The sequence below is a fragment of the Peromyscus maniculatus genome, chromosome 20, assembly GCF_049852395.1.
Source record: "Peromyscus maniculatus bairdii isolate BWxNUB_F1_BW_parent chromosome 20, HU_Pman_BW_mat_3.1, whole genome shotgun sequence".
In the NCBI taxonomy this organism is placed as follows: domain Eukaryota; kingdom Metazoa; phylum Chordata; class Mammalia; order Rodentia; family Cricetidae; genus Peromyscus; species Peromyscus maniculatus.
The window spans coordinates 29,929,094-29,956,844 of record NC_134871.1 but is presented as its reverse complement, the minus strand read 5'-3'; the positions used below and the strand labels follow the sequence as shown (position 1 = coordinate 29,956,844).

The following is a 27,751-nucleotide window of genomic DNA, read 5'->3' as shown; positions in this document are numbered from 1 at the left end:
GTTTTTATGTTGTTGCCTATATATTGCACTAGCTTCTATCTACTCATCTCTTCCTCTGCTTGGTGCAGGCAGTGTCTGTGTCTGAGGGTGCCTCTCTTGTTCCAATTGGTATTCTTGGTCCACTGGGAGTTTTTGGTCAAATCGTTGCTGATGGGCTCTGTTTCTCCAGGAGCAGCTTAGTCCAATTGGTGTTAATGGGTTGTGTCTCAGGGAGCAGTTGTTCCCAATCAGTGCAGGGTGGGCTTATGGCTCCGCTGGTTGTTGGTGTCACATGGGATGGTTTTCTTGGCGAGGGGCAGGGAAAGAGGCCGTTGTCTGGTCCCTGGGGCTCCACTGGCAGGGACCAGGCAGCTGCTAGAGGGGCTAGAGATCTGGTCTGCCAGACGGGAGATAGGGCCTTACCTGTTCCCAGTCAAAGTAGGGTGGGCTTATGACACTGGTGACCCGGTCTGGTGGCTGGACGGCTCCTTCTCTTGTGTTCTTGGGTCGTGCTCTGCCAACTCCTCAGCTGATCTTGTTTCCTCAGACTGCAGGCTTCTGAGACCTCTTCCTAATTGCCTTGCATCTTCTAGGTGATCTGTATGCAGGTTGCACTTAAAGAATGAAGGATTCACTTGACACCCTCTTCTGACTTAGTGTGCCAGGGTCACACAGCACCTCCCATACTTGAAAGAAAGCCTGTTGCCAGAGACACCACATGCTTTGACATAAGATTTAGAGTAATGGAGCTGCAACTGACCTGGAAGCCTCCTCCCTAAGGACTGGTTCTTAACATACTGGAAGGTGCAATGAGATCTGTCAAGGGACAAACACAATCAACAGTCCTACCCAGGTATAAAGCCTATGACTACAAAAATGATGGGCCTAGGAAAACACCCACAACTGTGGAATAGTGGGGATATCTTTAAGGGTAATCAATAACTTTCTATTTGGACTTAATTGTCCAATCAGCCTGCTCAATAGGCGGGAATGCATGCTTGCTACTGTAAACCTGCCAACTACCTGTTGTTGGAGACGTCACAGAACCTAGAGAATCTACTATTGCCATTTTCCCAAACCAACATTATTTCTAACTGTATTCTAAATACTTATCCACAATCTATTATCACCACTTTACTAGAGCAGCATAACTACTTAACTTTCTAAATCTTATCCTTATACCTAGAGATAAATCTAGCTACGACCTTTCATCAGAAAAGCCTGTCTTTACAGTAAATGGAGACCATCACAGAAAACCACAACTGGATACAATGCAAAGATCAATGGATTGTGGCAAGCTCAGTCCCAATGGATACATCTACATCACAGCTCTTGCATGTATGACTCAGAGAAGATAGAGGAAGACGGGGCAGAAATATTTAAGAGCCAGTGTGGTGATATTTTGTTTGTGATCTAATCAATAAAGCTTACCTGAAGATCAGAGTGTAGAGCTAGGCCACTAGTTAGCCATAGAGGCCAGGCAGTGGTGGCACACACCTTTAATCCCAGCACTTGGGAGGAAGCAGGAAGTTCAGGAGTTCAAGGCCACCCTGGGCTATACAAGATTGATCCAGTCTAAAAGAGAAACACAGCCAGGGAGTGGTGGCACATACCTTTAATCCCAGCACTAGGTAGGTGGACACAGGAAGTGATATGGCTGGACAGAGAGAGGACTATCAGGTGGGAGGATACAGGAGCTCAGTCTTTCAGGCTGAGAAGTTCTCTGAGGTAAGAGGTGGTAGTTGTGGCTTGCTTCTTTTTCTCTCTGATCTTTCAGCATTTACCCCTATATCTGACTCCGGGTTTTTATTATTCAGACCAAATAAGATTCATGCTATAAGCCAGGACACTAAGAAGTCTACTATGAAACAATCTCTCTTAGAAATGACTGGATAAATAAGACTGAAATGAATGGCAATATCAATGGACATGCCAAACATGGAAGGGAGAAATTTTTGAGGGGTCCCATCCCTAGACAAATAACTATAGGCAACTAATGACTACTGGCAGAAAAATTTAGCCTCTCTCTGTGATGAGCTTCTATATTGATTGGTGTAGTATTTGAGTAAGAACGATTAATTACCAGGGAGTGGCACTATTTGAGAAGAATTATGCTATGGGATGATCCTTCTGTACACTGTTTATAAGTATTACTGTCATTGGTTAATAATAAAGATGATCTGTAGCTGGAAAGCTTTTCTCTCTGGGTTCCACCAAGTCCTGCCAGTCCCGGAGCCCACTTATAAAATAAACACACAGATGCTTACATTATTTAAACTGCTTGGCCATTAGCTCAGGCCTATCATTGTCTAGCTCTTACTCTTTTCTATTAATCTATACTTTACTGGTACCTTACATCTTGCTTGTCCTGGCAGTAGCTCTAGGCAGTCTCCCTCTCTGCCTTCCTGTTCCCTCAATTCTTCTCTCTGTTAGTACATACTTCCTGTCTGGCTACCAGCCAGTCAGTGTTTATTTATACAGAGCGATATCCACAGCACTGATCAACCTCCAGCAAGGCAGGATAAAGTTAGGTGGACAATCAAACTGAGGACTGGGAGGAAGAAGGGGGAGTCAGGAGAGACCCAAGCAAGCAGCCCAAGAAGCAAGACACCAGAGGATCAGTAAAGCCATGGCCATATGGCAATACATAGAAATAGGTTAATTTAAATGTAAGAGCTAGTTGGTAATAAGACTGAACTACTGGCTGAGCATTCTGTAATTAATATAAGTTTTTGTGTATTTGGGACCAGGAGGTCAGGACAGAAAAGCTCCACCTCCATTTACAGGATTAGGCGGTATGGACATATTGGCCCATGCCAGGCCCAGTCTCTTCCTCTCTGCCTATAGATTAGGATGTAGAACACACAGCTACTTCTCCAGCACATATCTCCTTGGGTGCTGCTATACTCCCTGTCATGATGATAAGGACTAATCTCTGAAACTGTAAACCATCCTCCAATGAAATGCTTTGTTTTATAAGAGTTGCCTTGGTCATGGTATCTCTTCATAGCAACAGAAAAGTGACTAAGACAGTTAGCCAATGCAGAATGATGAACCCTGAAACCGTATACACACAAGCAACAAAAAGACTCAGCAGACTGTATTTATATATTTGTGCATGCACATATATACATGTATACTTGCACTTAACAGTAATAAAAGGGAGCTATCAACTTGAGGGAGTACCTATGGGAAGTAGGGGAGAGAGTACCTGAGAGAATCTGGAGAGAGGGAAGGAAAGGGGGAAAGTGATATAATTTCTTCTAATAAAATTAATAATAAATGTAAAAAGCCAACCAAACCAAAACATTACCAAAAATGAGAATTATGAGAAAAATGTTTTCAATATTAAAAACTGAGGCATTTATTTTTTAAAATACACTGATTTATTCATGTATACATTTATTTTACAAGAATATATTTACACTTTCATCAAAAACTAAAGCGTTTTTAAGAATTTTTCAAAATCTTTTACTGAAGCTTTGGCAATCTCTTTGCAGAATACTTCATCAGGAACAGATACGAACTTGTCCAAAGAGACATAGTTAGGTTTTGCTGGATCATACTGCACTTTTCCCAAGTAGGTAAGAAACAAGTGTCTTTCTTTAATTTTAAATATTCTTGTATTAAATACCTGGAAAAGAAAGGAATTTACAATAAAAAGCGGAGGGGGTAGCTCGATTGAAAGATAAATGTCTAGGAGAGGCTCTGAGTTTGAGCCCCAGCACACACGTTAAGTATTAATAGATAAGAAATTATGAGTTGAGCATAGTGGTGTTCACCTGCAATCACAGCACTTGGTAAACTGAAGCAAGAGTAGAAGGTGTAGTGGTAGCCTAGGTCGTGTAGGAAGTTCCAGAGTAAGCCTGACATATTGAGCAGAAATCCTGGGCCATAGGGCAAAAGCCCATCTTTCAGAAAAATGAAGGAGAAGAAGGTAAATTATAATTTAAGAGGGACTAAAAACCAACATAGAATGATAATGAAAGAAAGCCTTTGCTGTGCAATGGTGGCACATGCCTTGAATCCCAGCACTTGGGAGGCAGAGGCAGATGGATCTCTGTGAATTTCAGGCCAGCCTGGTCTACAGAGCTAGTTCCAGCATAGCTAGGGCAACACAGGGAAACCTTCCTTGTCTCAGGGAAGAAAAAAAAAAAAAGCCTTCAAGAAATGCAGCCAACATGATGACTCTAGAGACCCAGGAGAGCATTGGAAGAGCAAATCCTCAGGTCTCACCCCCAAACCACTTCATCTGAAACTTGGAAATGAGGCCCAGAAATCTGTTTTAACTAGCTTTTTAGATTCTAGATTATCTGCCAAGTGTGAGAACCAACATTAGAGACCAAGATCTATGTCAGCACAAAGGAACTCATCATCTGTGTAGTGTTAAAGTGTCTCTGTTTTGATCTTTAAATTCTGTTACCCAACAAGAATCAAAGTAAAATAAGGCTGCCACTTTGGGGGGGAGAGGGTAAAAAGGGAAAGCATGCCTTTTCCTATTAAAATCCCCACTGTTGAAAAGTAACTTGCTTTGAGAACAGTGACCAAAGAAAGTACATGCTGCTAACTTGGAGTGACACTGGTATGCTTCTGGAACAATCCCTTTGTGTCTCTGCACTGATGGTCATGAGGTCCACAGAAAAAGAAACATGAGACCGAATAACACGTAGCAAAAGGAGGCCTGTGTGGACTGGCATAAACCATCAGTGCTGGACTTGCAGACAAGATGCTGGATTAGAAGCCCCCATGTGATGTTATGGAGAAGAGTCAGAATAAGAAAAAAATAGACTTGACTGCAAAGAGACTGGGAGAACTACTGCTGGAAATTAACTACTACCAAGAGAGGCAGACTGGTACCCTCCAGACACACCTACAGCCTACAGATCTTCAAAACCCACTGCAGGTTTTAGTGAGACAGTGATTCCTGAACCAGTGGTAGACAGGAATCTCATTTTGTCCCTTTGTTTTCCTCTTTTGTCAAATAGGGATAATTGTTGGAAGAATAATTATAATGAGTGCATACACACAAAGCAGTGACAACTCAATAGGTATTATTATATCTATGATTTTCTCTCTCCTTCGTACCAAATCAATTGCCCCATGAGCCCTCTACTAATATGTAAGCTTACTTTAAACCTCTGCCTCTCACATTAGATTACAAGCCACGTATGACTGAGTTCTGTAATCTTAGTGCTCACACACATTCTAGCCCAGGTTAGATTGTCCATTTTATAATGAATTTCTGGACCCCACTTGTGGGATAACCTTTCTTTACACTGTAAAGATGTGTCTCTGCCTAAGTCACCTTTTGATTGGTTTAATAAAGAGCTGAACAGCCAATACCTAGGCAGGAGAAAATAGGTGGGACTTCTGGGGAGAGAAATGAATCTGAGGCAGGCAGGAGATGCCAGTGAGATGCAGAGCAAGTTGGGCATACAGAATGGGAGAGAGGTAAAAGCCATGTGGCTGAACATAGATTAATAAAAACAGGTTAATTTGAATTATAAAAACTAGTTGGGAACAAGCCTAAGCTAAAGGCCAAGGTTTCATAATTAATAATAAGTCTCTGTGTCATTACTGGGGAGCTGGTAGTCTCAAGGAAAATCCAACAAGAAAGATAGTTATATCCAATGGGAAGGTAGGAAGAGGTCAGATTCTCATATAACCCACTCTCAATTATCTAACGGTCTAGAAGACAACAAACTGTCACTGCTCTTTCATAGATTACTTATAATTATTCCATAAGCTGAAGTCCCACAATTCTAGACCTCCTATACTTTATTATAATGAGCCAGCATCATCCTATATTAAAGGGCATTCAGAGTATGATGGGCAAATACACATCACTCCATGTGAAGGAAGTGAACTACATGTAATCTAGTTTTGAGAATTATTAAGATTATATATCTTTTCATATCTCTACACCATGAACAAAGGACTTAATATTTTTAAACTTAATGGAAAAAAACCCAAGAGACTGAGTTTTTTCCTGATTCCAACAGTCAAAGGTGGGAGTAGGTAAAAGCTACAGGGGTAGAGACAAACCTCAGGAGCCCTACAGCTGTGAACTTTCTACAAATACACAGCACCACACCTGGAAGTCTGAGAGCAGGGCAAGGGCAGCTGTCTGAGAGGGCCGGGAGATGTGTTACCTGTGGGAACTTGACAATGATGTGGTGGGGAATATTCATCACATTGTGTACATAATCAAAAGTCTCCGTAAGTTTCCTTTTGTTTGCAGTTAGCATCTTTGGGATTCTGGTGACCATATGTTGAATTTCATTATGTTTAAAACCAAGTTCAAGGCGATAAACCTACAAGAAAGTAAATTCCTGGGAGTTATGAGTAGAAATGGTCTTTTGGTACTATGCTGGAGGACAAATTGATTCTTCTGAAGGTTAAAGTAATGACCTTTTAAAATTCAGGGGCATATATACCAGTATGCCTCAAGGGATTACAGTTCACTTGTTGGGGCCACCCAAATTTCAAACCCCTTATCTGAGCAAGAGCTTTTCTGCACTGATGGTCATGAGGTCCACAGAAAAAGAAACACGAGACCGAATAACATGTAGCAAAAGGAGGCCTGTGTGGATTGGCATAAACCATCAGTGCTCACTTGCAGACAAGATGCTGGATTAGAAGCCCCCATGTGATGTTATGGAGAAGAGTCAGAATAAGAAAAAAATAGACTTGACTGCAAAGAGAATGAGAGAATTACTGCTGGAAATTAACTACTACCAAGAGAGGCAGACTGGTACCCTCCAGACACACCTACAGCCTACAGATCTTCAAAACCCACTGCAGGTTTTAGTGAGACAGTGATTCCTGGGCCAGTGGTGGACAGGAATCTCACTCTGTCCATCTGCACACTGTTATGCAGGGATTGTGCCATCTTGAGTGATAACCTATTATTTGAAACTGAGATATACTGGAGGCCTGAATTTGGGGAACAACAGGGTGCTTTAATCCAATCTGCAATAGCCTCAGGGTGAGAGAATGCCTGGGGAGGTAGTTGGGGAGGCAGAAGATGAAAAGTACAGGTGGCAGGAGGCCTACATGGTGAAATGCATAGGGAAAAGTAACCCTGCCCTTGGTTGCCAGGAGCACGTTGGCCTCTGGAGGACCCATCTCCCGCTCACTGCTGTAAAGCCTGAAAATTGAAGCTTCTGTGGTGTACCTTGTAGCAGGAATCTTAGAAGTTTTTATTAATAAAATCAAACCTGTAAGCCAGGTATTGGGGTGAAGCTGGAAGATTAGAGATACAGAACAAGCCACAGCTACCTCACCTCGCCGGATCCTCAGCTGGTTTTGTCTCCTCACACTGGAGGCCTCTGAGTCCTCATCCAGAATGGGTGTCAGCTGAATTGCTGCTCAAAAGCCTGAATGCTTAACCAGCCAAATGCTTCTAGTTTCTGATCCTCACGCCTTATATACCTCTCTGCTTTCTACCACCACCTCCTGAGATTAAAGGCTCGCTTTCTGAGATTAAAGGCGTGAGTCACCATGCTTGGCTGTATCCTTGAACACATGGATTTCTGCCTCTGGAATGCTAGGATTAAAGGCATGTGCTATCACTGCCTATCTTAAGTATCTAGTGGCTTTTCTGTTCTCTGACCCCAGATAAGTTTATTAAGGTACACAATATTTTGGAGAATACAATATCACCATAGTACCTGACATCTACTGCTACATCTCTCCAGCTAGCTGAATAAAACTTAGAGAAAAGTGTGAAGACAGGTTCACTGCCTGAACAGATCTCAATGTTATGACTGCTTCCCACACTTCTAGTGAAATTGGGAGATAGGTCCAGCTGGAAAGTAGTCAACATAGGGATTATTAGCTGGGGAGTTTTCTGAGGGTAAGGGGACCTGCCCAGCTTATAGACTGCAGAGCTAAGTGAATAGAGCTATGGTGGAGCTTCCAAACAAGCTAAATCAAAACCAACACAGGAGCAAGCTATACTACTCTTCAGTCTATACATGAAGAAATTAAGTCAACATACTGCAGATACTTGCATATCCATTTTTGTTGCTGCAGTAATCACAATAGCTAAAACATGGACTCAGTCTAGATGCCTATGAACAAAGGTAATGGGTAAAGAAAATGTGGTACATATATACAACAGAATTTACTTCACCTCTGAAGAAAAATGACATTAAAGGAAAATGAGGCTGGGTGGGGGTGGCCCACACCTTTAATCCCAGCACTCAGGAGGCAAAGGCAGGTAGATCTCTTGTGAGTTTGATGCCAGTCTGGTCTACAAAGTGAGTTTGCATCAGGATGGCCAGATACACAGAGAATCCCTATCTCAAAAAACTGAAAAGAAAAAAAAAAAAAGAGTAAAATTGGAGACCACTGTGTTAAGTGAAATAAGCCACACTAAGAAAGTCAAATACCACATGATTTCTCATATACAGACTTCAGACTTAAATTTAGACATAAATTTAATATACCAGTGTAGATGCATGTAGGTCATGAAAGTAGAAAGGGGACTGTGAAGGGGTGGAAGAGATCTTAAAGGGGGAGGGAGGGGAAAAAAGAGAGCAATGGAATTCATGTTGACTTGCAGGCACAAGGGGAGCTACTTGGAGAAAGAGTACCAACAAAAGGGGTGTAAGGAGATGGGGAGGGCAGCAGAGGGGAGTGAATAAGAACAAAGTAAAATAGCACACATATAGGAAACCATGATTTTATATAACTTAAGAAAATAAAACAAAGTAAGATTTTCAAAGCAGTTTTTGAGCTTTTGCTCCCAAGCATATACACATAGTTGTCATGGAATAGAAATCCAAATTCTGGATAAAAATGATAGATGAAACGAAACATCCAAATATCATAGGTCCTCTCTATATGCTTTTGCACTCTCTGAAACTGTCATTACACCCTACCCCACCCTGGCCAATCAATCCACATCATCACTTTTGACTATACTCCTTTAAATTCTAAGAGCCATGAGAACAGGGACTCCCTCCTCAGAACAGCACCTAGGTGGGAGGTTATAATAACACTTCAATGACTGAGTATGAAATACTTCGGCATCCCAGAGAACAGGCCTTACCTAACAATTTCTACTCCTTGTGCTGTTCTGTGCAAACCACTGAACTGCTATTGGTGTCATACTACTCTTTTGAAAGAGAGACAGGAAAGTGTACTTGGCATGTTCTGTCATAGAAGTGGAGCTGACAAGTGACAACTTCACAGAAGTTTCCTTGAGTCAGCCTCTGTACTTGATACAAGGTAGAGTCATCAGAGGAAGGAGCCTCAGTTGAGGAAAGGTCTTGAGATCCAGCTCTAAGTCATTTTCTCATTTAGTGATCTGTTGAAGAATATTACTTTAACTATGTAAATATGTTACATTTGTTATGGTGTGGAATATTACTTTAACTATGTAAAGGTGCGTTCCATTTGTTTATGCTCCATTTGTTTAATTATGTAAAGATGTATTGCTTTGCCTGCCTAAGGCACTAGGTTGGTCTAATAAAAATCTGAATGGCCAGGGCCAGTGGGCAGAGAATAAATAGGAGGAGGAACCTAGGCTCAGGAGGAGAGAGAAGAGAACGAGGGAGAAGATGCCTGGGGCCAGCCAGGCAGCTCAGACAGACATGGAAGAAGCAGGAAAGTAGGACATACAGAATGAAAGAAAGGTAAAAAGCTCCAAGGCAAAACATAGATGAAGAGAAACAGGTTAAAATAAATTATAAGAGCTAGTGGGGTAAGCATAAGATAAGGCCAAGCCTTCCTTCATAACTAATAATAAGTGTCTGTGTCATGATTTGGGAACTAGCTGGTGGCCCCAAAGAAAGCCTGAAAGTGATTAAAGGGCTGCTGGTCTTGTGTTCTATAAGGTGGGCTGAGCAAGCCATGGGGAGCAAGCCATTAAGCAGTACCCCTCCATGGCCTCTACATCAGCTCCTGCCTCCAGATTCTGCCCTGTTTGAATTCCTGTCCTGACTTCCTTTGTAATGAACAGCAATGCTGATGTGTAAGCCTAATAAATACTTTTCTCCTCAACTTGCTTTTTGGTCATTGTGTTTTGTAGCAGCAACAGAAACCCTAATTAAGACAGCCTTCAACATTCTCAAAACATAAATTCTCATGATAGTCAAAAGTGGTTTGTTTCACAGAATGAAAACACAGGCCAGGAAGCACAGACATTGCCTGTCACACCAAGTAATGAAAAGCCGTTTCCAGGTCCCAATTATACCTTACTGCTTCAGGATCATGGGTCCTAATGTCTACCAGTTATTGACTTAGGTAGAGTGGGTAGGTAGCATATGCAAGACAACTGGATAAAATAAACTGTCATTTCTGTCCTTGAGAAATAACTTCTGTTAAAAATCTGTTTTTTTCTTTTTTCTTTTTGCATGATGACAACAGCAATATTTAGTCTCTTATGAAAACTTGGCCAGGTGGTGATGACGCATGTCTCTAATCCCAGCACTCAGGAGGCAGAGGCAGGACAGCCAGGATTACACACAGAAAAACCCTGTCTCGAAAAAAACCAAAAAAGAAAACTTAAGTACATAAAGAAATTAGCTTCTTATAGCTTGAAGATATGTTACCTTCATATTTTCTTTCACAGGCTCCAGACTTCCCGTCAGTAGCCTTGGAAGACGAACAACCAGATCTCTAGTCTACAGTTAAAACATAATAGTTATCATCACTATACATGCACATTTAACTAGCTTGGAAAACTAAGGCATTACAAGGAATACCAAGCTAAAATTTAAAATATGACCCAATTAAATAACAGAAAGCTTGGAAATATGTATGAACTTAACATTATTTGATGAGAAATCCAACATGGAAACAGAATTTAAGGAAGCTATTTGATAGTCTATTATAAAGTGGTGGAGCCTCTTTTTTAATCTATCAGGCTTACTCATTTTTGTACACAGAGTATCATGCATTTACAGGATCTGCGTGGGTCAGGCACTTAGAAACATGACACTTAAAGGTTACTAAAAGAGGGAATACATTTCCTTACACTTTTTTCTTTTTTACCTTCTTCGTACTCAGTTCAAGTTCTTTCTGAAAAAATCCCAGTCTGTTATCCAGTCTTTCCACCGAGAAGCTCAAGAGAAATGGTGCCTGTCTGACCATCCGTGCGATATCTGCATTACTGAAATGTTTTGACTGTAGATAAGCTACTCTGGAGAAATAATAAAAAACAAACATATGCATGATAAACACTTCCTAGAGCAATAAAGCATATTATGTTACTTTCTGAAGTAATATCTAAAATTTTTTTGAGGCTTTGAGTACATACAGGAGTACTATTATTTACATAATTTCTATCCCTACCCTACTCCTGTGTCCCGCCCTCATCTCTTTACAATTTTTACTTTTACACATATATATTCACAATATGTATATATTAATAGAAACTTCTGAGTCTACTCAGGGCTAAAGTAACATTTTTTTTAAAGGATTCTATAACTTCTCCATAAAAAAGATCAGTAAAAGTACTCTGTAAGCTGGGTAGTAGTGGTGCATGACTTTATCCCAGTACAGATAGGTGGATCCCTGAGTTTCAGGCAAGCCTGGTCTACAGAGTGAGATCCAGGACAGCCAGGGCTACACAGAGCAACTGTCTCAAAAACGTCACCCTTCCCCCCACAAAAAAAACCTCTGTAATAGCTAAAATATGGGTACATTTTCAGGAGAAGCACCTGATACATGTTTTACTGGTTTCCATTTACTTTGAATCAGAAAACAATTCTAATATACTTCTGGGTAGATCTTTAAATTAAACAAATCATTATTATATGCATATCATGGGAGTCAGGGGACATGCACATGCCTTGGTGAACAAGTGGAATTCAGAGGGCAATCTTAGGGGTTGGCCCTAGCCTTCCACCTTGTTTTGGGACAAGATCTCCTATTGTTCATGGCCACATAAGCCAGTTTAGCTATGGTCTGAGCTCAGAAGATTATACTCTCTGCCTCCCATCACCAAAAGCCTGCTGAGATGGCATCTGGCTTTTTGTGAGTTCTGGGGAGTCCACACTCTAGTCTTCTCACATTTGGATGGCAAGCACTTTATCCACTGAGCCATCTGTTTCCAGCCAAAATTTTTGGTTTTGAGACAGGGTCTTATTACCTACCCCAGGCTGCCCTTGACCTTTTCATTTTCTGGGCTTAGTTTCCCAAGTGCTGGAATTACAGGTATGCATTTCCATACCTCACACAAAACAATATATATTTATATAAACTATATGCAGTTTATTCATTTGGAAATTCTACAAAGGACTTGCAATTTTACACTCTAAGTTATCTGCATTGAAAAGAAAATGAGTACATAAAATTGGTGCTATTATGGATATTGTAGAAAATAAGCCTGCTATATCTAGCAAAGACAAAACCCAAGTTTTAATTAAATATTTTTATATTCTTGCATATTCAGTAGAAACTCAGTTTATCATATACCTTTTTGAGTCTATACAGATAAAATATCTACAAAGATTCTAATAAACATTTCTCTAGAAGTCAAGAGCATGTGGTGACTTGAACAAGAAACTTGGCTTCCTTCAAACAGGTTTCTTTCACAGAATTAAATGTAGGAAGATGCTATGTACAGTAAGTATCAAGACTCTGGAGTTTGGCCAACTTAGTTGGGATCCTAGCTCTGCCATTTATACTGTGTATCTTGGTTAAATAACAAACTTTCTATACCTCATGCAATAATTACGGTGAAACCTCTCAAGTGATTCCCACTGCCTGACATTCATGCTTTCCTAGAATAAATCTGGACTAATGAGGTGCACTGGCTTTTAAATGAAGGAATCTGTACCTGAAGCCAGGATGCTGGGTCTGAGTTTCTTAGAATCACTCTTTCCCTGTGTCACATGATAGTTTGTATTATAGGACTCTATAAATCTCATGATGAGACAGCATCAGTCTTTTAAGTCTGATGCCTGGTCCAGCACCTTAACTATGTAAGATGGTGATATAAGAAATGCAGATTATTGAGTTTCATTTTTTTCCCTTCATTTTTTCCCCTAAGTCACAGAAAAGGAATTAGTGTATTAGCCAAGGAACTGCCAAGCCCTTAGCAGATCAATCCCAATGTGGAGAACAATCTACAGCAGTGGTTCTCAACCTGTGGGTTGAAATCTCTTTGGGAAAGGGTCAAAAGACCCTTCCACAGGGGTGGCATATCAAATATTTACATTATGAATCATAACAGTAGCAAAATTACAGTTATGGAGTAGTAATGAAAATAATTTTATGGTTGGGGATGACAACATAAGGAACCATATTACATGGTAAGAATTAGGAAGGTTGAAAACCACTGGTCTATAGGGATTGGAACTGGGCAATAAGAGACAAGTGTGATCTTGGCAGGACCAGAGACAAAGTATCCTAGGCAGAGATTGAGAGAAATGTGTAGGCAGAAGTTTCTGTGTCCAGCCAGCAACTCCCAAATAGCCGGCAGCCACTTCCCAAATAATTGACTCTGAGGCTTATTATTTATGAATGCTCAGCTGGTTACTCAGGCTTATTACTAACTAGCTCCTGTGCTTAAATTAATCCATAATTCTTATCTATGTTTAGCCATGTGGCTTGGTACCTTTTCTCAATATGACATTCTTATCTTGCTTCCTCTGTGTCTGGCTGGCGACTCCTGACTCCACCCTTCATTTTCTCAGCATTCTTAGTTTGGTCGCCCTGCCTACACTTCCTACCTGGCTACTGGCCAATCAGCGTTTTATTAAACCAATTCGAGTGACAAATCTTTACAGTGTACAGGAAAATTATTCCATAGCAGAAATGTCCAACTGATGTGACAGGTGATTGAGGTTGAACTGAGGGGTCTTGGTGTTTCACTGGAGGTGGATTATTGTAGAATATTATTTTAAGGTGTGTTATTTTTGTTTATGTTGCATTTGTTTAACTCTGAGAAGCTGTGTTACTATGCCTGTCTAAAACACCTTGACTGGTTTAATAAAGAAGTGGATAACCAATAGCAAAGCAGGAGAGAGAGACGGGCTGGGCTGGCAGGCAGAGACAATATATAGGAGAAATCTGAGAGGAGGGGAAGAAAAAGATGGAGGAGTGAAGGAAGAAGTAGCCAGAGAAGTAGGAAGACTCCAGGGGCTAGCCACCCAGATACACAGCAAGACATGGAGTAAGAGTAAGATTTACAGAAGAGAATGTGAAAAGCCGTGAGGCAAAAGGTAGATGGGATAATTTAAATAAAGGAGAGCTGGCAAGAAACAAGCCAAGCTAAGGCTAGGCATTTGTAAGTAAAAATAAGCCTCCATATGTGATTTATTTGGGAGCTCGGTGGTGGACCCCCAAAAAAGCAAGAGTAAAATCCCCCAAATAACAACAATGGATGCCAAAAGTTATGAGTGATAGTTGTGATTTGGGTAATAAGGTAAATAGAATAGTACTTCCACTCAGTGTGTCTGAGAATACACACCAACACATGGGAGACAAATGGTGAAATGAGAGTTAACCTAAGAACAGGGTCCTGTCTTGCTCTGTTATTCTTAATGTCTAACACATTAACATCTTATAGTAAATGTTTCCACAGATTAATAACTCTTTGATGAATGAAGTGCAAAGATGTTTATAAATGTTCTATTTAAAGAAACGATCATCAACTAATCTTGATTGTCAACTTGACTACACCTGGAATCAATTAAACCCAAGTTGTTGGATGCACCTGTGAGGGATTTTTCTTAATCAGGTTATTTGAGGGGTGAAGACCTACCTTAAATCCAGGTCACACCTTCTGGTGGCAGCCTGTAGTGCAAATTCTAATAGGTCTTAACAATAAAAATCCTGAGTCAGATATAGGGGTAAATGCTGAAAGATCAGAGAGACAAAGGAGCAAGCCACAGCCACTTCTTACCTCACCAACTCCTCAGCATGAAAAGGGCCTAGCTCCTGTCTCTGCCTCGCCTTATCACTTCCTCTCTCCACCCAGCCATATCACGTTTTTGTTTCCTCCTCCCAAGTGCTGAGATTAGTGTTGTATGCCACCACTGCCTGGCCTCTATGGTTAGAGTGGCTAGCTCTGCCCTCTGATCTCCAGGCAAGCTTTATTTGTTAGAGTACAAACAAAATATCACAGCACCCACATAAAAAGACCTCCAAGAAGGAAGCTTTTGGTTTTCGTCTGTTACCTTCAGTCTAGTTGACAAGAAGTTCATTTATTGTGTTGCTTTGGCTTTCCTTTGATGATATCAGTACCAACTTCTTGGGGTTTCTAACATATACTGAGGACCACCTACACGCCAGGAATTCTTTGAGGTTCAGCAGCAGTCTAGGTCTGCTGAGACTGAACAACTAGAGCATTCTTGGCCTTTTGGTCATGAGGCAATCATTGTTGAACTAGCTGAATTACAGCCTGTAATCCATTCTAATAAATATATATTAAAAGGCTACCAGTTTTCTTCTTTAGAGAACCATGACTACAACAGTGGGAATAACCTTCCAATTTACAGAAAAGTATATTATAAACAATTTGTTCAAAGAATGCTAAATGTCTCCTATCAAAAATCAGAAATGCAGCCAGGTGGTGGTGGTGGTGGTGGTGGTGGTGCACACCTTTAATCCCAGCACTCGGGAGGCAGAGGCAGGCAGATCTCTGTGAGTTCAAGGCCAGCCTGGGCTACCGAGTGAGTTCCAGGAAAGGCACAAAGCTACACAGAGAAACCCTATCTTGAAAAACCAAAAAAAAAAAAAAAAGAATTAGAAATGCTGGGTATTGTGGCACATATCTATAATTCTAGTACTTAGCAAGCAAAAGTAGGAGGGTTATGAGTTCAAGGCCAGTCAGGGCTACATAGTGAGATCATATCTCCAAATATGAAAAAGTACAGAAAAACAGTAACAATCTGCCCGACTTCTAAGTCTGCTTTTAGATAATTCAACTTCTTGTTAATAGAAACTTAAGAGAAAAATTTCCAGGTTCTGAAGAGAAATATTTCAATACTAACTTATCAATAAGTTGAAAAGAGAAATAATTGACAGTTGACAAAACAAATACTTAAAATATTCTATTTAGATTAAAAGTCCACAGCTAGAAGAACCATTCATACTCACTCAGCAGATCCTTGAATAGCAGACTAGAAAATTTCTCACACATACATAAGTAATTCTTCCATAAGCACTTCTTAGGTTATGTGGGAATCATTTCAAACTTTACCTTGTCTTAAGATTTTCAAGGTCTTCAGAGAAAATAGTATAATTTTTTGTCAGGAATGGTCCCAGGTGGTTATCTTCTAAACCCAAATCTTTAAGAAATAGGAGTATTTGCTTAATGTCCTTTTCAAAATCCAGTCTTAGAAGGAGGTTGGCTACATCTGGATGTCTTTCTATCTTAGACAAATCCACTCCTATAACAAATGAAAAGGATTAGTTAGAACTCAATTTGCTATTCAGCCATTAATTTCATACAGGAAAAAGTACTGACAATAATCTATTTAAGGGAGAAATGACATAGACAAATGGAAACTTAAGGTATTTTTAAATAAAACTGTTTGCAGAAATAAATTTAAATCAATAATACTATTTATGTCAAAGGTCAATGTAGAGAGGAAGACAAAACATTTGTGTTTAAATTTCCAACAAAGAGAAAGCCACTAAATCACACGGACAGCTACTTGGGAGGCTGAGTCAGGAGGATCATAAGTTTGAGGCCTATTTGGGTTATACAGTGAGCTCATGATCAATGGTCAAACTTGAAGAGACAAATATTTTAAATACAAAAATTAAATTAAATTAAAAAAGGCTAGAGAGGGTGGTTCAGTAATAGAGTGCTTGTTTAGTATACATAAGACTGTAAGTTCAATCCTTAGGACCACAAAACAAAAACCCATTTTCTAAAATTATTTCTAGAGGTACTTTTATATAAGTCTTATTTATAAAAGCAATGAAATAACATTTTTACCTAAAAGTATTCACACTCAAAAAAATCATCATATTCTCTCTTTGAGTTTGAGGCCAGCCTGGTCTACAAAGTGAGTTCCAGGACAGACAGGGCTGTTAGAGAGAGAAACCCTGTCTTGAAAAACCAAATAAAATAAAATAAAAAATCATCACATTTACTCACCAATTTTAGAAACAAATGCACACCTACCCACACCACACATGGAACAGAGACCAGAAACTAAAACAATTTTTCTACACACTAGTGATGGCATTTTAATTCAGTAAGAAAAAGATAATACTATTCCATTAGAGTACAATGGGATCACTAGTTATACTAAAATGTTTTTGTGTCTGATTTCCAGATTGATTAATAATCTAAATATGTGTTAGTTCTACACACAGAAAAAAATGTAAACAAATATTAATTATGGAAAATAAAAAGCCCATGGCTAGGTTTCCATTTACTTTGTAAGAGAAAGGTTTGGAAAGTTACTCAACAAACTGATAATAGTGGTTATACTTGGGGGCAAGGGTACCTCTTGGAATAGCTGAACTTTAATCAACTACACGTAATTCTTTTGTAAGTGAAAAATAATACAAAATCAAGTGTAATTAATGAATGAATAAAAAAATGAGATGGAAGCCAGTTTCAAAAATCTATGATAAATTAGGGAAACATAGCTTTAAAATAACTGAAAAAGACTTGGACTCCAAGTGAGTTTACACATGTGGGAAGGTCTTGCTCAGTGTGAGCTGTCACACCCTGGCTGTGAGAAAATGGAAAGCTGCTTTTTAGTAGCAGTAGGAGAGCAGAATCCCATCAGGAGAGCACAAGGCTTACTTAAGTCACTCAGCTCACTCAGGATTCTACTAAAATGAAAAGCCAGACACTGGCTGCCCACTGTGGACCAGATACTTTTGCTAAGCACTGGGAATAGAAAATGAACAATATATGCTGTAACAGATATTGACATTGAATCTATTACTGTTACATATATTTAGTCATCAGTCAGATCTGCAAAGCAGTAAATATTATCCTACAGAGCTCAAATAAAAAGAAATGTAAGACAGTGGCATGAGCAGAACTAAGTGGACACACAAAGGCTATCTAGCAGTAGAGATAAGGAGACCAAGCCTTTTCCGGAGCTCAGAGGGAACTGTAAACTATTAGGGAAGTGCTGCAAGATAGGAGCTGTTGCCATGGAATGAGCAGTTATAGGACATGGAGAATGAAGAAATGACCTGACCTGGCCCTTCTGGCCTTTATGCTGCTCTGGCAGAAGCTGCCTAGAAGCCAGGTAGCATAGGAGCCTCTGTGCACAGGACTGGCTTCCTGGGATATAGAACAATCAGAGAAAAGAGGAAAACAAACAGAGGAGGACCACAGCTTTATTACTAAAAACAGTGACAAGCACCAATGGACCCTCTTAGTTACTGCCATTTACAGTTACTTCTAAGACACGCTGTTGAGGTTATTAGCACATACAAAAAAGAATATCTGAAAGCTCTAAGTATACTGTAAATTATTTATAGGTCTGGACCATGTTGATCCTTTATCACCCTGAGTAACTGCTGTAGGCTAGGGAAGCTGCTCTGGAAGGAAAGGTAACTTACTCTTCTGCTCAAAGCAGGTATCAGATGTCATCTCTCACCTCTGAACTTACTACAGAAAGTCTTTTAAGCTGTGTACATTCTGAGGTTCAACAGATGTTTAAGGTATATCTACACTGTTTAATGATTAAACAAAGCTAATTAACCTATCACCACATGTACCATTTTGTGGATACTTAAAACACACTTAGAACTAAGTATGGAAACTCAATACCCTCCCACCATCATCTCCCTATGGTCACCTCCGCTACCCCAAACCACTATTCTTCTCTCTCTGCTTCTAATGTGACATGCCTTTGTATGCAAGTCCTCGAAGTCCTGTTGGAAATGACAGTACTTCACTCTCGCTACTGGTGACTAGTATAGCATTGTGTATATGTGCAGCACACTTCCTTTAACCATTCGTTAACTTATGGATGCTTGGGTTAATGAAAGAGCCTTTATTTGTATTTCTCATTTTGGACTTCTCATTTTACCTCCATCTTCATCTTCCAGTTCTTCTCAAATAGGTATTTGTAATCCTGACTAGCCTAGAATTCACTACATAGACCAGGATGGCCTTGATCTCAGAGATCCACTATTGGTTTAAGTATTAAGGCAACTCCATGTAGTTAAAAGGGAGGTTTATTTTGTGGGGTAACTTACAAGTGAAGGGATAGGTAACGGTCTGGGAAAGTGAAGTGCAGTCCAGCGGTGTTCTCTGGAGAATTCTGTTCGGTCTACCTCCAGTGTCCAGGATCCAGAAACCAAGAGAGCCGGCCCATTGGGATCTTGGGTCTTCAGGGGTCCTCTCTTGGCTCCGCCTTGTAGGCATGACAGTTACCGAAGCCTTAATGGGGGTGGTACTTCCAGGTCAAAGCTGGACCCACTACATCCCACCTATCTCTGGCTCCACATACAGGGATTCAATGCCTAGCCTCACATGAAGCTTCGTGAGAACACAAGCCATTTCCTACACATTTGGGTAACATCTGGCTAACTAGGTCCCAAACAAGAGTGAAACATTACCATATACTGTCATTAGTGCAGGCATAAAAGCAGGCAGAGTGGAACTCAGAAGGGTCACTCAGATGGTAGGGCCAGAGAACACATATCTATGGTGATATTTTAATTATGCTTAAATGTGGTGATATTTTATCTGTGCTTTGATAAATAAAGCCTGCCTAGAGATCAGGGGAAAAGGCCAGACATTTTAAGTAAACAAAGTCAGGCAGCACACACCCTTAATCTGATCACTTAGCAGGTAGGGTCTCTGTGTGTTCAAGGCCTAGGCAACAGAGCCAAGCATGGTGACACACACCTTTAATTCCAGTACCAACCATAGAGACCTGGAGGTCGGTACAGACAGTGACAAGGGAGCTGGGCTAAGAGCCAATGAGAGGGCAGAAAAGCAAGGCATATAAAGGTGTAGGTAGACAGGAAGTAGCTTGCATTTGGAAGCTGCATTGGTGAGGTAGTGTTGGCTGGTGGCTCTTCCTATTTCCCTGATCTTCAAGGTTCTCACTCCTATATTTGGCTCCGTGTTTTTTATTTAATAAGACCATTTAGAAATCCGTCTACACATATCAGAAGCTGCTTGAACTTGAGATAAGTTCTCCAAGAGTGAAGTAGGCAAGAGGAGAGGCTGACAAAATGAGCAGGATGAAAGCAGGGAGAACTCTAAGGCCTTGGAAGGCTTTGAAGATTTGAAGCAGTTAACCAGTGCTCTCAATTGCCAATTTAGAGGGAACACTACAGGGAGTTTTCAGGGCCAATACAGTGAATAGAAAGTTATCAAGTTAGGGGCTGGAGTTAGGCTCAGGAAGTATAGTGTTTGCCTTGTAAACATGGGGACTTAAGTTTGATCCCCAGAAGCCACATTTAAAAACACCCAGCAAGGTGGTGTGCACTTGTAATCCCAGCACTGGGTAAGTGGAGACAGATACATCTCCAGGGCTCACTGGCCAGTCAGTTTAGCCTATTTGCAAGTCCAAACCAAGGAAAGAACCTGGCTTTTGGCCACATTTACACACACACACACACACACACACACACACACACACACACACACACAAACACAAACTCGCACACAGGATTACCAAAGTAGGAGGTGTCTACCTGATAATTCAGTGACAAATGAGTTCTAAAGAAGGGTAACTACAGGATAAGAGCAAACTTGGGACATGGACTTGTAGCTTAAAGTCCTCCTGTGTCCACCCAGCTCCTGTATCCTCCTGGTCCTGCAGCCTCTCAGACCCAAATGAACACAGCTTATATTAATTATGAACTGTATGGCCTATTGGCTCAGGCTTCTCACTAGCTAGACCTTACATCTTAAATTAACCCATTTTTATAAATACTTTACCACATGGCTCATGGCTTACCGGTATCATTACAACTGGCTTCTCATGGTGGCGGCTGGTCTCCCTGCCTTGTTCCTGTCTCTCTCTGAATTTCCTGCCTGCCTTTAAGCTGCCTTGCCATAGGCCAAACAGCTTTATTTATCAACCAATCAGAGCAACACATATTCGCAGCATACAGAAAGATTCCCCATCAGGACTATGGAGGATAAGGTTCTGAACAGATGCTAAGGAAGGAGGAAGGAAAGAAACAAGGACAACCCTTAAGGGTTGTCCAGAGATGGCATGGCACAGGTATTCTTTTCCCTTTTCTGATAAACAAAACAGCTCTCCAAGACATGAGGAATGAGAAACAAAAGGGAGCATCTTTGGTGAAACAAGATTTATCTATATCCCCCAAACATAACCTATAAAAACAGACTTATCAGAGAGAATAAGAAACTGAAAGGCCCACAAATAGGAATTCTAATGAAAGATGCCAGTATGTGAAACACTGAAAGTTTTAGAATTTGGACTTTTTGGGTTTTGGATGATCAACTGTAAAGTCTATGCAAATATGTTGAAAAATATGAAAAAGCCTCAAATCTCAAACACTCCTGGTTCCAGGTATTTTGGATAAGGAGAGGTTGTGTGAATGAAAATGACCCCCACTGGCTCATAGGGAGTAGCATTATTAGGAGGTGTGGCCTTGTTGGAGTAAGTGAGGCACTAGGGGTGGGCTTTGAGGTTTCAAATGTTCAAGCTAGGCCTAGCGTGACTCCCTCTTCCTACTACCCGTGGATCCACATGTAGAACTCTCAGCTCCTCTCCTGCACCATGTCTGCCTGCATTCTGCTAGGCTTCCAGCCCTAATTAAACGTTTTCCTTTATAAGAGGTGCTGTAGTCATTGTGTCTCTTCACAGCAATAGGAACCCTAACTAAGACAATATTTAACACCCATTAAACAACAACAACAACCAGAAATTGGAGTCCCTAGAGATTAAGAGGTGCAAGATGAAGTAAAAACTAAAAACGGGGAACTATGTATGGCTATATGTGGAAACTTTGATTCCTCCATCTCTTACCTATCCAATTCCTCTTAACTCCCCAGGGTCATTACTGAGAAAATCAAGTCGAAGTGCCAAACCAGACTCAAGGAAGACAGGTTCAACAAGGTTGCTAGGACCAAAGGAAAAGTGTGCAATGAACAGCTCTAGCTGCCTTTAATTACCTAGATTCAAGGATAATGTACTAGCCAGCATATTGTTATGCAGGCTGAGAGAACAATATAGATGAGGTCAGTGGGTTCCAGGAGGAAGTTTAGGAATAATATCGCAGAGAGCAGTGCACCATGGGTCAACAAACTAATACATCACAGGCTGACTGGCAGGTTAGAAACTTACCAAGCTGCACTAGCTGCTGCAGAGTCTTGGAATGATCTACGTAGTCTCCAAGTGTGAAGGAGGATAGGGGCAACAGAGGGTGTGCAACAATCTGAATAGCTTCCTCCTCTGAAATTGGTTGTATTGGAGACAATGGAGGTAAGTCATCCAGTTCTTTGCAGGGAGTCATGAGGAAAAAGAGAGGCAAGTTAGCACTGTCACGCACATTTGGAAAATTATTTCTATAAAGGGGCTATAAAAATGGCTCAGTGGTCAAGAGTACGTATTGCTCTTGCAGTTTGGATCCCAGCACCTACATCAGGAAGCTAACAATCCTATAACTTCAGTTCTAGGACCTACCATCTTGTGGACTCCATGGGCACTAATACTCACATGTACACCCACATATACGTATGCGTAATTAAAAATGAAATACACCTTAAAAAGAAAACAACCCAAAAATTCCATAAATATTATATCTTCTTTAGTTTGTGTTTTTCACTGGTTAAGTACTAAGGTCATTTCAGAATTAGATGCTTATGAAGTCTAAGCATAGAATAATGGTCCATACCTGTAATCCCAGCATTCCACTGGGCAGGCTGAGAAAGGAGAATTACAGCAAGTTTGAAGCCAGCATGGCCTAATAGTGGCAACCCACACACCACAAAGGTCTAAAAATATCCTAAGATTTAAGAGTACCCAGAGGGACTATTCTCTCTTCAAGGTAAGAAGTTCGTTGGTAAAGTTCAAGGCATTCAATCCATTTTTTGAGACAGTGAACACAACCCAGGCAATCCTCCTGCCTCAGCTTCCTAAATGCTAGAAATGCAGGTATGAGTCACCTTGTCTGGGTAAGGTACAAAACTACTTCTCTACACTTTTCATCAACAAGTAAGAATGTTAAAGGTCTACTGCTCTTCAACCACATTCTGAGAGACATGGCTTGTGAACATGGCCAAAAGTATGACTTTTTTAAGTACCCCAAATCCACATTCTAAAGTTATGATACCCCGAATTTATTCATTTTCATCCAATGCCCTCCTCTGCAAATTCTCTTAAGAGAATTTCTATGTTCCTACCATCTGCAATCCTTTGCCAATCCTCTATTCAGCCCTGATATGTAGTTCTTCGCTGTTGTTTTTTTTTTTTTTTTTTTTGGTTTTTCGAGACAGGGTTTCTCTGTGTAGCTTTGCGCCTTTCCTGGAACTCACTTGGTAGCCCAGGCTGGCCTCGAACTCACAGAGATCCGCCTGCCTCTGCCTCCCGAGTGCTGGGATTAAAGGCGTGCGCCACCACCGCCCGGCTCGCTGTTGTTTTAATACGATTGGTATGAAAGATATTTGAAATTGTAACTTTAAGGACCCCAGACTATGATCTCTTATTGTTTTACCTTATTAACAATTCTTTCTCATTTTTCACAGCCAGCTTCTCCTCCCTGCCTCCCCTTTTAGCAATCATTCACATTTCCTAGTGGAGTATTATCATACCTGTGGCATAACAATGTATTCCCATATCAAGAGGCATGGAAAAAAAGAGGGTAGACCATACAGCAATCCAAGGGAAATTTGAAGTGTAACTCACTGTTCCCATTTGGTAATTATTACACAATAAATATATTTCAAAACTGTATACTCCAAAGATAAGTATCAATTAAACCCTAATATTTCTAATTAATGCCAAAAGGACACTTTTCAAAAGAAGCTACAAAATCAAATATGTAGAAAGCAAATGTTTTATACATTTAGCTATAAAATAATCTGACACAAATTAACCTAGGAACTTATTAAAATAAAAGTTTAATAGAATTAAATGAATACAACCGACATTGTTCCTTTTCCTGTCTGGTACAAAATAGGACATGAAATGGATGAGTATTGTCTAAATATATAGCATGATCAAAACTAGCCCTGAAAAGGGGACTTTACTCAATGTCCAGAATTACCTTCAAGAGGCAGCTCAGAGTCAAAACTGGGTATCCTGTCTGGCTTTTCACTCACTGAAGGAAGCAGAGTGCTTTGCACAGAACTGCTCTCTTGTCCATTGGATTTGGCAGAATGGAAACTATTCCAAGATAAGGAAGTTCTATAAGTCTTAATTCCACACTGGAGTAAGCAATTGTCAGAGGACAACAGAACCTGAGATGAGAAGCCACTTGACAATGTTTTTGCTGGTCTTGCAGAGTGTTTTGTGATTTGTGCAGGTTTAATGAAGCTACTCAGTTTAATTGAGTTGAACCATCTGGGTATCTGTTGGGCTAATAGGGCCATTTTTTTCTTAGTCTACAAAAGAAAAACAAAATCATCAAAAGAAGAAAGATTAACTTACTCAAATGTTTAAAATTGCAGTCAAATAGCAAATAAATAGATAATAAATTACTTCCTAAAATAAAGAATTTAAATAAATATGTCCAGGGTAGGCAAATGTTTCTTATATATGAAAAGCCACAAGCAAAAGCAATCTCAGCTACCAATCAAAAACAGAGACTTATGAACTGGAAAAACAAAGATATGCCTTACAATTTAAAAACAAAACAAAGAATCACTTTAAACCAAACAAGTCTGTAAATGCTCAAATTACAACAGACCCAAATCAACTGTTAATTTGCTCTTCACAAGGAAACTGTAACAGTGATAAAATGAAATGTTCTTGGAACTTGGTTTGAAGTCTACATAGGAAATATATTGCAGATTATAATGCTGAATTATTAAAATGTATTTTATACATATAAGTTAGTCACAAAGTAAACAAAAAGAAATACTCTTGGGGAATATTATTTTAAGGTGTGTTACTTTTGTTTATGTTGCATTTGTTTAACTCTGTGAAGCTGTGTTACTGTGCCTGTCTACAACACCTGATGGTCTAATAAAGAGCTGAACGGCCAATAGCAAGGCAGGAGAAAGAATAGGCAGGGCTGGCAGGCAGAGAGAATATATAGAAGGAGAACTCTGGGAGGAAGAAGCAGCCAGAGAAGGAGGAGGAACTCCAGGGGCCAGCCACCCAGATACACAGCAAGCAACAGAGTAAGAGTAAGATTTACAGAAGTAAGAGAAAGGAAAAAGCCCAGAGCCAAAAAAGGTAGATGGGTTAATTTAAGTTAAGGAAAGCTGGCAAGAAACAAGCCAAGCTAAGGCTGAGCATTTATAATTAAGAATAAGCCGGGCAGTGGTGGCACACGCCTTTAATCCCAGCACTCGGGAGGCAGAGGCAGGGGATCACTGTGAATTCGAGGCCAGCCTGGTTTCTAAAGCAAGTTCCAGGAAAGGCGCAAAGCTACACAGAGAAACCCTGTCTCAAAAAAACCAAAATAAGCCTCTGTGTGTGATTTATTTGGGAGCTGGGTGGTGAGTCCCCAAAACAGTACAAAGAGTAAGAAAACAAACAACAACAAAACCCACTGTTTTAAATGAGTCATAAATAATATTGCTAAATAGAGCACTGAAACTGTTGACTGATCTGATATCCAGTCATCAAAAGAGACTTGAACAAAGGTGGTTTGGTAAAACCCTGCTGCAATAAAAAGAACAGCTTTCAAACAGAAAGGGTCAAAATAAGGAGCAGCTGGGCATGGTAGTGAATGCCTCCTGTAACCCTCTCTTGGGACACAGAGAAAGCATTACAAGTTTAAGGCAAGCCAGAACAATGTATTTGAGGCTGTTAAAAAAAGAAAAAAAAAAGGACAAAATCCAAACAAGTAACAAACCAACTCCAAAACCAAAACAACAGAAACAAAGAAGTGACCAGCAATACTTAAATATTAATTAAGATAATACATATAAAAGTATGGGGGGGGGGGTCATACCTGTAATCCTAGTACTCAGTAGCCTAAGGCAGGATTGCTCAAAGTTCAAGGTTAGCATGAGCTACAAATGTGAGACAGATTCAAATAAATAAATGAGAAAGGCTCAATAAATTTTATCCATAATTACCAACTAGACAGACAAAAAATGTTCACTATGAGTTAACTCTTGCTTATGCCTCTGTATTTTCTATGTACAGTGGAATTCAGCCTTTTTTATGCCCTGAATGGAGGGTCTAATGTCTTGGAGGTTTGTAGTTTGGGGACAATGGCTAAGAGTTATACAAGAGCAAATCTCTTTCCTTCTGAAGTGACCTGAGGAAGGATGTGTTTGTAGTAACTTTGTGGGATAGGTAACTTTTGCTAAATTTTAGTTGGAAAGGAACTTCCAAACCTGTCAAAATTTCACTCAAATTTCTTCTGGTCTCCACAGTAGTTACACCAAAGTGGTGTATGTTATGTCACATAGACAAGACCAAATTTCTAGGGAAGGTACAGTACAGCCAGGCAGGTCCTATCCACAAGTGGTCAAGGACAGCTATGAACGGTGTGGCTTTCTTAAAACATTTTCTCTCATGGGAGTTGTAACTCGACAGCCTGGTTCTTGATGTGAACTCTCGGCAACGTCAAGACTGGACATGCCATTCTAGCCCATGATGATGGAGGCCCAAAAACTGTTCTCTACATAATGCTTTTATGTGTGCTGTGTTGGAGAAAACTCACAGCTACAGTTTACCCCGGGCTACACGCTCAGCTTCAACTACGTTTCTATAAAGGTAGAGAATACAATAAAACGATTTGTCTAAGCACTTTGTGATACATTCAAACCAACTCCCAGAACCCCAACTTCACTCTGGAGTCTATCCAGAATCAAAAGCAATAACTTGCCCACAGTTAGTGGACTCACTGTTAAATTCCAGTTGTATCAAAAAATCTGAGTGCTAAAGGCTAATTTCTCCCCCTCCCCCTTTTATTTGCCACCACACTCCCTCACATGACCAGTGTCCAAACCATCTGAACAACCCGCTAAAGCAGAAGGAAAAAGCAGAGCTCCGCCCCCTCCCTGGACCCACCTTCTCAGGGACTTTTCTGCACCAAGCTAGAACCTTGAACGTCAGAGGGTTTCCAGTTTATTGAGTGGGAGTGAATACAGGTCAAGTGCAGGCACACACAGCACTCAGAAACGAGTGAAGATCTGCACTTGTGTGTAATGCCCTGCGGTGTGTACATTAGGAAGACGAAAAGAAGAAAAGGTCCTTAACATCTTTCAAGTAAATCTTAGGGGGTTCCAGTTCTCGGCTGTATCCTGTACTATTTTGTTAGGAACAGGAAAAAGAGCGGAAACAGGCTTTTCTGGGTTCAAGATCTCTACCTTTAACTAATCCTGACCTTGGGAGGTAAAAGGCGCACTTCGTAATAAAGGACCTCTAGATAGCGTGGCCGCTCTCGCGCGGGCAATTTACCCAACACTCTTTAACCAAGCGTTCAGTCAGGAGACCTTAGAGTCTCTAACAAAACTCCACAGGAAGCCAGGACACTCTCTGGGCCCCCTTCTAGTGCTGGTAAACAAGCCCTGCAGTGTTCCCATTACAAAGTTCAGGGAAGCACCCCCTCCCCGGGACACCGAGAACCTACCAAGCCGCGAGGCTCCCAGCTGCTGGCTGCAAGCAGACCGGCCTCCAACCCCGCCGGGCCGCGGCCTTGCGCTCCCGCTACACCTGAGCCAGGTCCGCGGCGGCGCAGACCGAGTGCACCGTCCGCACCGCCCGGTCGCCCA

The 27,751-nt window shown here is 40.7% G+C and overlaps 1 protein-coding gene across 3 annotated transcripts; it reads right to left on the bottom strand.

Annotated features, from left to right (window-relative positions):
• Positions 1 to 3,342: 3,342 nt before the first annotated feature.
• On the bottom strand, positions 3,343 to 27,750 carry Mterf3 (mitochondrial transcription termination factor 3). 3 transcript variants are annotated; one of them, XM_006977625.4, is made up of 9 exons: positions 27,610 to 27,750; positions 25,978 to 26,038; positions 24,121 to 24,457; positions 22,200 to 22,352; positions 16,142 to 16,331; positions 10,984 to 11,131; positions 10,542 to 10,613; positions 6,132 to 6,293; positions 3,343 to 3,613 (listed from the first exon to the last, which is right to left on the bottom strand). In XM_006977625.4, exons 3-9 carry the CDS (start codon positions 24,443 to 24,445, stop codon positions 3,419 to 3,421), a joined length of 1,245 nt encoding a protein of 414 aa, XP_006977687.1. In that variant the 5' UTR covers positions 24,446 to 24,457; positions 25,978 to 26,038; positions 27,610 to 27,750; the 3' UTR covers positions 3,343 to 3,418. The 3 variants fall into 3 exon arrangements, with proteins under 3 accessions (XP_006977687.1, XP_076412069.1, XP_006977688.1); XM_076555954.1 differs by lacking the exon at positions 27,610 to 27,750 and adding an exon at positions 27,048 to 27,072; XM_006977626.4 differs by lacking the exon at positions 25,978 to 26,038 and having other exon boundaries at positions 27,610 to 27,742.
• Between the last annotated feature and the right edge of the window lies 1 nt (position 27,751).